The sequence below is a fragment of the Elephas maximus genome, chromosome 3 (genome assembly GCF_024166365.1).
Source record: "Elephas maximus indicus isolate mEleMax1 chromosome 3, mEleMax1 primary haplotype, whole genome shotgun sequence".
Classification (NCBI taxonomy): domain Eukaryota; kingdom Metazoa; phylum Chordata; class Mammalia; order Proboscidea; family Elephantidae; genus Elephas; species Elephas maximus.
Window position 1 is genome coordinate 163,424,892 of NC_064821.1, and position 11,792 is coordinate 163,436,683.

General features: G+C 46.2%; 1 protein-coding gene across 3 annotated transcripts in view; it reads left to right on the forward strand.

Moving 5' to 3' along the window:
- IGSF3 (immunoglobulin superfamily member 3) overlaps positions 1-9,443 on the forward strand; it is a 124,096-nt gene extending 114,653 nt beyond the window's left edge. For all 3 annotated transcript variants that reach the window (XM_049879990.1, XM_049879989.1, XM_049879991.1), the window contains 2 exons: positions 3,611-4,075; positions 6,152-9,443. In XM_049879990.1, coding sequence (XP_049735947.1) covers positions 3,611-4,075; positions 6,152-6,402 — 716 coding nt within the window. In that variant the 3' untranslated portion in view covers positions 6,403-9,443. The remainder of the gene's footprint in view (positions 1-3,610; positions 4,076-6,151) is intronic.
- Positions 9,444-11,792: the final 2,349 nt, after the last annotated feature.

Consider the following 11,792-nt stretch of genomic DNA (forward strand, 5'->3'; position numbering starts at 1 on the left):
CGGCAACCCAGCCTCCTCACCCAACTCCCACCCATTTTCCAGATCACCATTCTGAGGGCCCCAGGTGGAGTGGGAGGAGACAGACATTCACTGAGTGCCAGCTGATTCCCAGCCACACTTGGGAGCTTCATGCTCAGCCCTTATAACAACCTGAGTGGTAGACGTTGCTGTCCTCTTTTACTAGCGAAGCTAATAAGAGCAGATGGGCGTGGTCACCCAAATTTCCTTTCTGCTGCACCATGAACTCCCATTGTAGCCCTTAAACCTGTATGTCTGACTGTCTCGTGTTCAGCCAGGTGAGCTTGTCTGGACCAACTATCTGTCTGTCTATCTGTCAGCCCACCCTTTTGTTCTCCTTCCCTCCCTTCCTTATTTTCTGATTATATAAGTTGATCGTGCTAGTTATAAAATGTTTGGAAAGTGTAGTATTGAAAAGAAAAATCATCTATAATCTCACCAACTACAAATATCCACTGTTAATAATTTGATGTCTATTCTTTGATCTTTGCCTTATGTATTCATAGTCTCTGTGCTTGTCTAAGTTAGAATCTCACTTTTATGTGATTTTTTTTTCCCATTCAGCCTTTTGTGAGCATTTTCCCATGTCATTAAAAGCATTTCATAACCCCCATTTTTACCAGGGAAGGAGCCCTGGTGGTGCAATGGTTAAGCGCTCGGCTGCTAACGGAAAGGTTGGAAGCTTGAACCACTAGGTGGAGAAAGATGTAGCAGTCTGATTCTGTAAAGATTACAGCCTTATAAACCCTGTGGGGCAGTTCCCCTCTGTCCTGTAGGGTTGCTATGAGTTAGGATTGACTCGACGGCAGAGAATTTTTTTTTTTTGGTTGTATAATACTCATTTTTTGGATGTACTTTCAAGGATTTTTTTTTTCCCCCCCTGAGGTAGGAGTTGAATATAGGGAAGACTTGAAATAATATAACTCCAAGAGTTACGTTAAGAAGATAATCACATTCTGTTGAATAGGGTCAGCCGTTTACTATGGTATAAAACATAAGATGTAGGGCTCCTTCCTTCAGTGAGGTTGTAACTGAGTAGACTGGTAGCTGTGTTTCACTCAGACAACTGGGGAAGAGGGAAAACCACATTCATCACACCCAGACCAGGAATCAGTGGTCAAGGAAATAACTGTGGGAACTGTTCAGTAATGTGTAGGAGAGAGGTAAACAAACTCCTTTCTTGTGACTCATTCTTGGGAAAGGAAAGGGTGTTAAAGGATGAACAGGTAGGAGGGTTGCCTGTTCAAGAAGGGAACAGGAAGCAAGTTGGTAAAGAGGTGTGTTGAGGGCGAGGGAGGTTGTGGGAAGGTAGAAATTCATTTCATTCAAAAAACTTGGATTGAGTCAGGAACACAGATGAGGCACTTGTAGGGGTCAGGGACAAACTGTAAGCAGGCAGACGAGAAGAAGGCAAAGGGAGAGAGTAGATGGGAGAGGGGCCCTTCTAGGGGAACCAAGTGTCTGATGAGATCTCTGACCATCTTGCCACCTCACCATGATAGGTTCCATCTCATCACATTACCCAGAGCCACTCCTCTGACACATTAGCCAGTCGCCAACAGCTCTGGGACACTGACTTAGACTCTGGAGGACAAAAAGCACCCTAGACCGCCCCAGTCCTTCATATAGCTCTCTCATGGCTTTGGTGGTGACATATCAGCCGTGCCCTGTGGAAAGATCAGCCATGACTGGGGGAGTTTGGGTCACCTGTGAACTGATTCCCCATCCTGCTGTCCTCGCCCTCTAGCGTATTCTCCTCCCTGTGAGAGTCAGGCTGATGCTCTGCCCGCTGCCTGCAGCTGGTTACTAAACCGAGATTCCGGTGCACACTGAGATGCCAGATGGGCCGTGGGAGACACGGAGGGGCTTGGCAGAGCCACACAAAAGCAGTGGGAACTCCAGCTTGTGTTCACCTGGGAGCAACATTAAGCCAATTCACCAGAAACCCAGGACAGTGCTTAGGAAATGCTATTTGGTCTTCATCCAAGTGGACTTTGACTTGGTATCTCTACTTTTGTCGATGTTACGTTGGCATCTTCTGGGAAGGTTTTATGAACAGAGCCAAAGGGAGGCCTTTTAGGAGCTAGGGAGTGAATTATTTGTTTATAACCTACATCAGTGAGCAAAAAAGAGAGAGAGAGCAAAAGAACGAGAGAGAGAGAGAGTAAGCAGGAAAGAAAGAGAAAGGAAGAGATTGTAGCCTATCTGGTGTCTGTGTGAGATGACTGATGGATGACTACCTGTCAGTGGCTGTTCTTTCTCCCACCTATGTCAGGAGGACACTGTCAAATGAGGCCCATGATGCATCCACCTGAGAGGTACATGCTCTGAGTAAGGCCCCTGTCCTGGTTCACTGCTTGTCATTTGGCTTAGGTCCCTGGAGAGAGTATGCATCTCCTTGGCGTTCACTGTGGCTTGCACAGCGATCTGTGTACACAGTTATTCAAATACTGTCAAAGGGCTTACAGTAAAAATAACTGTCCCTCCCTCCTCAGATCCCTATAAGCAGCCACATTACCAGCTTTCTTTCTAATTTTTATTGCACTTTAAGTGAAAGTTTAGAAATCAAGTCCCTCATACAAAAATTTATATGCATCTTGCTATGTACTCCTACTTGCTCTCCCCCTAATGAGACAGTGCACTCCTCTCCACCCTGTATTCCTGTGTCCATTCAGCCAGCTTCTGTCCCCTTGTACCTTCTCATCCCGCCTCCAGACAGGAGCTGCCCACATAGCCTCATGTGTCTACTTGAGCCAAGAGGCTCACTCCTCACCAGTATTATTTTCTGTCTTATAGTCCAGTCCAATCCCCATCTGAAGAGTTGGCTTTGAGAATGGTGCCTGTCTTGGGCTAAGAGAAGGTCTGGGGACCATGATCTCTGGGGTCCTTCTAGTCTCAGACCATTAAGTCTGGTCTTTTTATGAGAATTTGAGGTCTCCATCCCACTGTAGCAGCTTCTTGTATGTTCTTCCACAGATATTCTACGGAAATATGACAGATATGTGTGCATGAATAAAATAATGTTTTTTTCTGCATACAGCGATAGCATAGAGTGAAGTGTTCTATACCTTAACCAATTTTCTTGAGTCTCCTTCCACATCTCTGCACATAGTGCAGGCTCATTCTTTTCCATGTTGCTGTAGTTGTTCGCTGTCATTGAATCCGCCCCCAGCTCATGGGGACAGGACAAGGAAATGAAACACTTCCCTGTCCTTTGCCATCGCCATGATCAGCTGTAGATCAGACCACTTCCATCGGGTTTTCATCAGCTGATTTTCAGAAGTAGTTTGTCAGGCCTTCTAAGTCTGGAAGCTCTGCTTGAAACCTGTTCAGCATCATAGCAACATGCAAGCCTCCACTGACAGACAGGCAATGGCTGTGCATAAGGTGCGTTGGCCGAGAATCAAACCCAGGTCTCCCACATGGAAGGTGAGAAGTCTACCACTAAACCACCACTGAGCCATATTCTTTTCCATAGGTGCATAACCCAGAACCCAGTGCCGTCGATTTGATTCCAACTCACATTTAGGTTGTGTTGAGAAAAGAACTTAAGCAGCCTCTTCACCCTTCTGTGTCCCTCCTCCTTCCCCAGATGCCGCCCTGCAGGTGGATACAGTGGTCCCCAACACCACAGTGGCAGAGAAGGCAGCCTTCCAGCTGGACTGCAGCATTGTCTCTCGCTCAAGCCAGGACTCGCACTTTGCTGTGGCCTGGTATTCCCTGAGGACTAAAGCTGCAGGGCAAAGGGGTAGCCCTGGTTTGCAAGAAGAGGAGGAAGAGGGTGAGGAGGAAGAGGAGGACCCAGCAGAGCGGATGGCCCTGCTGAGCGTGGGCCCAGATGCTGTCTTTGGCCCAGAGGGCGGCCCCTGGGAGGGCAGGCTTCGCTTCCAGAGGCTCTCACCCCTGCTCTACCGGCTCACGGTGCTGCAGGCCAGCCCCCGCGACACAGGCAACTACTCCTGCCGCGTGGAGGAGTGGCTACCCAGCCCGCAGAAAGAGTGGTACCGGCTGACAGAGGAGGAGTCGGCCCCCATCGGCATCCGTGTCCTGGACACAAGTGAGTTTTCCCCATTTATGGAGAAGAGATGTCATTGTTGATTCTATGTACGTCTGGGAGATAAATTCAGAGCTTGACTCTGGGTTAATAAGCAGTTTTCTGAACTATTGTGGGTATTTATTAGTAGGATTTGAACTGTGGTAGGATTTGATATAACAGTGGTCAGTTCATATAATAGACCCTTAATTAGCCATGCAAAAAATAGGGATAGGAGTGAAAATTATAATATATCATGTAATCTTTGTAATAAACTTGATGTTCTTCCAGATTCCATTTTGGTACGACTTCATCATACAGGCACAGTGTTAGATAGTACTTTGTTACTCTGTAGGATATGGAACCTTGTTTCTCTTTAGTAAATTAACAAGTGTTTCAGACTCATAAAAAGAAAGAAATGAAACCCTAATACCCCACTGTCACTCTTTCAAACTCCTAGGACATTTTGCCCCATGTTTTTTTTTGTTTGTTGCAGAGCATGACTCGGGGGTTTCGATGGGTTTTGCATGGTCATTGGGAAGGCCATCCTAAACCCTGTTGCTGTCGAGTTCTGACTCATAGCGACCCTATAGGACAGAGTAGAACTGCCCCATAGGGTTTCCAAGGAGCGGGTGGTGGATTCAAACTGCCGACCTTTTGGTTAGCAGCCGAGCTCTTACCCACTGTGCCCTGGTGGCTCCAAGATCATCCTAGAAGGTCAGTAATGTTACAGAAGAGCTGCAATGAGCGTAGCTATAGTCCAGCTCGCCATCCACCGTGGCTACAGAATGACCCAGAACTCAGAGTTTTCATCATACTCAGGGACTTTGATGGTGAACAGAGACTGGAGGAAGCACTTGCTGGCTTGACTGATCTCTTCTAACAAGGCACGCTTTTAGTTGGCCGTCTGTCAGAATGTGGAATATATCGGACTGAAAAATGGTGCTTGTTATAATAAAATTAGCCCGTAACGTAGAAATAATTTTTTTGCTAGAATTTTCAGCTTCTTTTAAATAATTTTTTTTTTTTGCTACAACTTCCAACTTCTTTTAGAAGAGCTCCAAACATTTTACCCAATAATCATGGTTTGAGTTTTGTCGAAGTTTCTTTTCCTTGATCTCCTTCAGTTTGCATTGTATTCGACTAGAAGAAGTTGAGTTTTTGTAGGTTAGATGTGGTTGACTATTAGCAATTTCATATATATCAGAAACCTACTAAGTGTAAGTGGCTGTTAAGTTTTCTTAAAAATTCTGATGAACAATAGCTATATAGTAAGAGGGAAAGCAAGTAAAATCTAATCCATACACACAGGGCAACTAACAAACTACTGAATAACATACTGTAAAAAAATTAAAGGGAAGATGTTTAGGTCACATTTTATCTGCCCATTGTGGCTGTCTATATTTATTAAGCTTAACAGAGCATAGAGACCATCATCAGCCTTATTTTACAGAGAAAAACGTAGGTTCCCCCAGGCTGGGCATCTGCTGAAGTCTGGTCTTTAGATACCTCGTTTCTTTCTCCTCCGTATCTAGGTATAAGTAACACCATGCTCTGTGCAGCCACAGACACACTGTGGATACATGAAAATGGTCAATAGTGACATTTTAATTGAGAACGTTAATCAAGAAAGCATCATTTCCGGTAAGGCGGCTCTCAGAAGCTGGGGGAGATAGTACGTGTAATTTTCTCAGAGAAGGACGTTTGTAGCGGAGCTGAGTTCGAGGGGACACAGAATCTAACCATGCAGGAGGTACAGACTGAACTGGAGTCAGCTTCGTTACCATCGTAGATGCAGCTGAGTTCACAATCAGTGAGCTAGTTGTTACTATATGGCTTTCCAAGCAGTAGTAATGGATCCCAATGGAAAACGGAAGCATTGCTTTTGTTTGAGCTCCCAACTGTGTTCGAACTAGAAGAGGGGATGGTGTGAGAATAAGAAGTGTAACTTCCCTGCCATTAGTGGTAGTAGGACAGGGAGGGCAGGTGCAGGAACTCTGCAAGTGGCCTCCATTGGGTTGGGCAAGTTATTCAGGAACAGAGGCTGACCATCCAGTGTCTCAGCCCTCATTGTCTTGTCTCCCTCATGGTCCTTTTCAGGTTCCACCCTCCAGTCCATGATCTGCTCCAATGATGCACTCTTCTACTTCATTTTCTTCTACCCCTTCCCCATCTTCGGCATCCTTATCATCACCATCCTGCTGGTGCGCTTCAAGAGCCGGAACTCCAGCAAGAACTCTGATGGGAAGAATGGGGTGCCCCTGCTGTGGATCAAAGAACCGCACCTCAACTACTCCCCCACCTGCCTGGAGCCGCCTGTGCTCAGTATCCACCCAGGAGCCATAGACTAAGGAGGAAGCCCCAACGAACGTTGGCCACAGAGGAGCTGGGGCTCTCCCTCGCTGCCTCTTTCTCTGTGATTGGACAGTTGGCAGCAGCCAAACTCTGGAGTGTCCTTGCAGAGAATGGTCAGATTGGAGAAGTTTTAAAAGTTCCCGATCAGTCACAGAGACAGGCTGCCTTCAGCCGGCAGTCTTGGTTGGTTAGCTATTTGCGCGCAAATACCGTGGTGTTGCCGTTATAGGTTTCTTGTTTTTGTTTTTGGTAACGTAGTGAGTAGCTCCAGGTGCCACGTCTACTCATGGATTTATATAGTATTCTCAGCTAGATGTTACAGGGGTTCTTATTCTTTGTAATGTACTCTTTTTTTAAAGCCCTTTGGTTTACCCCTTTTGGATTTCGTAAGGCTATGGACAATCTCTTATATACAACCGATTGCAAAAGGAAGGATGAACTTCATAGCGACAAAGAATTGCTTCTAAGACATTTTGTTTTTGCACACTTGAAAATGCCACCCATGGATCAAAACACACCCAAACATTTTTTACTTTTCGTAACAAGACTTGAAATTGTGTGTCACATGGGCCCAATTTGTATTTTATCTTTTCCCTCAGCCAGAGTTGTTGGAACCACTTTGTAGTCAAGATGAAACCATTGAATTTTTGCTTCAAAGAACTGTGTGTATACAGGCGAAATCCTGCATAACCCCGTTAGGAGTAGATGGTGCCGGCCAGCCTATCTGTCAAGGAAAATAAGAAAACTTTCTCAGAGAACAAGTCAAAAGTACCAGACAGCACACACTTTCAAGCTAAAGTGGGCTGAGGGCTGTTTTTGGCAGCTACTGACTTTCAGATTGATCAAAGCCAGTGATTAGAAAAGAAAGCTGCTGTTGGTTTGAGTGGTTCTGCAAGGGCAGTCATTCACAGATAACTGGGAAGGTGGGCTTTGTCTTCAGGTGCTTTGCCAAACTCGTAAGGGAAGTATCCAGTTAGCCGGAAGTGGGACAGTGCTGAGCTGAGCACAAGGGGCTGAAGCAGCCACGTATACACCCAAAGGAGGGCACTGGGGTGGCCACAGCGCAGTCTGGGGAAAAGCCTGATGGTGAGCTGGGAGGGGGATATCCAGGGCCTGGCATTGGAGAGTGGGGAGAAATAACGACCTCCCTGGAGGTACGAAGACTAGGTTTTGCTTCCTCCTTCCAGTTAGGTTTTCCTCAAAAATATTAACATCTTCCTTATTCATCACTTGTCTCTTCCCATGTCTTACTGCCATAAGAATATCAGAGTAGGGGAGGGTCCAGACTCAGTCCCTCGGTAATCATTTCGGCTTACTGCCTCTTCACAGAAAGTGATCACGTGGCGTTGTCTGTGGGTTTTTTTCTTTCCCTTTCTTGGATCTTGTGTGTGGTTTTAGGTTACTTGGTGGTTCATTGTTATGGTGGCTTTTTAATTTCAGTGCCCCTTAAGCCCAGCAGGGGCCAGGTGCCACCCTGTTATCTTACACTACTGGACAAGGTGCTTGGCTACTTGGGAGCAATATCCACTGTTCACCCCATTGCAATGTTTTATGCTCTTATTTTCCCACATTTTGCTGGCCAACAGTGCACTCTCCCTTCCTTTGTGAATGTGCATGAATCCCATGATGGCTCCCAATTTGGAAAAAGCCACCAGGGATTCTGGAACTGAACAGGCTCCAGGGGAAGCTGTGGGACTCCCCCAGCCATGTGGGCCCTGATCCTTTTTGTTGTTGTTGGGTGCTGTTGAGTCGATTCCGGCTCAAAGCAACCCCCTGTGACAGTAGAACTGTCCCATGGAGTTTTCTATGGTGAGATCTTTACGAGAGGAGATACCAGGTCTTTGTCTCATGCAGCTGCTGGGTGGGTTTGAACCGCCAACCTTTCACTTAGCAGCCCAGCGTTAACCATGCGTGCCACCAGGACTCCTCTGATCCTTATTAGGAGTCTGAAGGCGTGCAGGTGCTTGGGGTGCTCACTGCAGGCTTGGGTGAGCCACAGCTGAGGGAGCACCAGGGAATTGCTTAGCCAGCATTTTCCGACAGGCTTATGTAGCCCTGTTTCTTTTTCTTCCAGTTTCTCCAGTACTCTGCTGTGAGACAAGGAGTGGGCACCACCACCTTAATCCCGCTGGTGCCTACCACGCTCGTTCTCATCTATTATGCTGCATCAACATGTTTGAGGTACAGAAGCGGCTCAGTCGTGAGGGAAGAGAGCAGTTTTTGCCCTATTTCTTCATTTCAGGGGTGTGGGCTTCCAGTGAGAAAGAGCTGACTCCTCGTTTTCAGACTGAGTCAGGGAGAGAAGATGATGTACTGTTCCTTTGTCTGAATAGAAAGATGCCAGAGGGCTGGATGGAGCTGGGAAACGTAAATAAGATTTGCATTTGTGTTGGTTCACAGTTGTAGATAAGGAGTTGTCGCAGGTAATTACGTGAAGCAGTTGCAGAAAATTTGAAAGGAAAAAAGAAACCGAAGCCAGTATTTTAGTAATTGTTGTTTTCTGTGTATTTTCTATTGGACTGGGGAGACTGCATCAAAAATTGAGCTTTTTCAGCTTTCTATGAAAAATCCCAGGACCTTCTTTCTTTGGCCATTTGAATGGAAATGGAGTGTCAGATGGATAGTAATGGTGCCCTCCAGTGGCTGCACGACTTCATCGCAGTTGCCTACCGGAGCTTTAGTTCTCTGGAGCCAGGAGAGGAAAACTGCTGAACACGCTCTTGACTTATCTACGTCTACGATGTTTTGCATTTAGAAAAACTACACTGTGCCAGGCCCATTCTAAGACATGGATATGACCACATCCTCTTTCACCAGGGTGTTTCTGTAAAAAGTTTTCATATTCTTTTCAAACAATGGTATCTCTGCGTTAAGGGTTGAAGAAAAACAAGGAGATAGGAGAAGAAAGTTAAACATGCATGATGTAGAGAGCTGTTGATTTGGTTCATTTTTGTTTTTTTAAAGGAAAACTATTTGTAAGAAGTTGCACTAAAATGTTTTACATACACTTCAGAGACCTGTAGTAAATTATGTTGAAAATACGGCTGTTTACATTTACTGGAGTGTGTTGTCCTTCTTTCCCCTCCCTCAGTAATCAGCACTGCCCTCTTAGGAGCTGTGCCCCGGAGCCTGGAGTCCTGTCCTTGGCACTGGCCTGCTCAGCTTAAGGTTCGTGAATCACAGCCTTTATGATCACGCCTGATGCATCCCCAGCCTAAATGGTGCCTTTGTACAAATTATAAAAAACACTCCGTCCTCATGACACTGTACTGCCATCTGCTGAAAATGGATCATACTGAATATGCATGGTTGTTCTGATGGAACATACCAAGGATCATGGTGCAGAACCACGCACCGTTTGTTCTGTTACACGTACGGTCTCCATGATTCGGAGCTGAGTGGAAGGCAGCTAACAGCAACCACCCTGCTGACTGTGAAGGCCTTGCTGCCCCTTTGTTGTTGGAGTCAGTTGCTGTCGGGTCAGTTGTGACTCATAGTGACCCCATGTGTGCAGAGTAGAACTGCTCCATAGGGTTTTCAAGGCTGGGACCTTTCAGAGGTAGATCACCAGGCCTGTCTTCCCTTCCAAGGTGCCTCTGGGAGGGTTCAAACTGCCACTCTTTTGGCTAGTAGTTGCGCGCTTAACTGTTAGTGCCACCCAGGGACCCCCCTATTCCGCCCCTAGCATTGCGCAGTGCACAACACACCTGGAGGCGTGATGGCCAGGTTCAGAATGTAGACCTTGTAATCACCAGTTGTTTTTTTATTTGTTTTTCTGGGGGGTGTGGGGAGGTGGAGGAGGGGACTGGTGAAGGAGAGCAGGAACATGGGACAGCCTTCTCCTTGACCACCAAGGGCCTTTGCAGCAAGACCACACCATCTTCCTCCAACTGTGTAAGGCTGCCCTGACTGTGGCATATTCAGCAACATTGTCCAGGATGGGGGCCAGAGCAGGAGCTGTGTGTTCCTCTCCTGTGAGACTGCACAGCACACCAGTCCCTGGTCCCTCCATGGCTCAAATGCTGGGATGGTTAGGAGGCATTCACCATGTCCGTGAGTGCAAAAGAATAACAGAATGCTTAAAGTCACAGCTATGCTATGTGATTAGTCAGAAACCATCTGTAATTCTCCAAAATTCACAGAACATACAAAAGGAACTAGAGGGTGGAAAAAGCGGAAGGAGGTGTTCCTTCTTTTTAAATTCAAGCCTTTCAAAAGCTTAAGTGTGTGCATTCCTCTGCTCCCAGCCCTGTTTGCCACATCCTTATCAACTTCTTGCTGCTGCTGGCTTGGCCAGGAATTGAAAATGTGTTTATCCCTCTAGTACCCAGAATGGTTCCGTGTTAAGTCTTATGTGCTATTTTTGCCTAATTTTTTTCCACGTGCTCTCTTTCTGCCAGGGAACATTTTTAAAAGGGAAATAGAGTATTATGGAGTAGATTACCCCTTTATGCACTTGTACAAATCTGCCCGTTGTTTACATAAATGAAGTGAATGGATGAGGCAAGGACAATTTTCATTTATACAGGATTAAAAGCAGTGTTTTTGCTTACTATGATCTGGGATTCCCAAGCTTCCTGGGGGTGGTTCCAAGAGTTTGGCAGAAACTACAGCTCAGTTACCAGAGAGCGGCACGCTAGGAAGAGTGGCAGCCCCCAGCCATGCGAGCAGACGGAGTGGGCCCTTTTTTCGTAACCCTCCAGCCCATCATAGGAGCCTCTAGCTGGTGCAAATGGCTGTTACGCTCAGCACTAAAAGGTTGGAGTTCAAGTCCTCTCAGAGATGCCTCGGAAGAAAGTCCTAGTGATCTACTTCCAAAAATCAGCCACTGAAAACCCTATGAAGCTACTAAAGGGCGTTTATACAAAGCCAACAGCCAAAATCATCCGAGATGGAGAAAGTCTGAAAGCATTCCTCTTGAGAACGGGAACCAGACATGCAAAACCCAGCGCTGTCGAGTCAATTCCGACTCATAGTGACCCTATAGGACAGAGTAGAACTGCCCCAGAGAGTTTCCAAGGACCACCTGGTGGATTCGAACTGCCGACCCTTTGGTTAGCAGCCGTACCACTTAACCACTATGCCACCAGGGTTTCCGGAACCAGACAAGGATGCTCTTTATCACCACTCATTCAGCATTGTGCTGGAGGTCCTAGCCAGAGCAGTTAGGCTAGATAAAGAAATAAAGGGTATCTGAATTGGTAAGGAAGAAGTAAAAGTACCTCTATTTGCAGATGATATGATCTTATACATAGAAAACCCTAAAAAATCCTCAAAGAAACTATTGGAACTAACAGAAGAGTTCAGCAGAGTATCAGGATACAAGATAAACATACAAAAATCAGTTGGATTCCTCTACACCAACAAAAAGAACATCGAAGAGGAA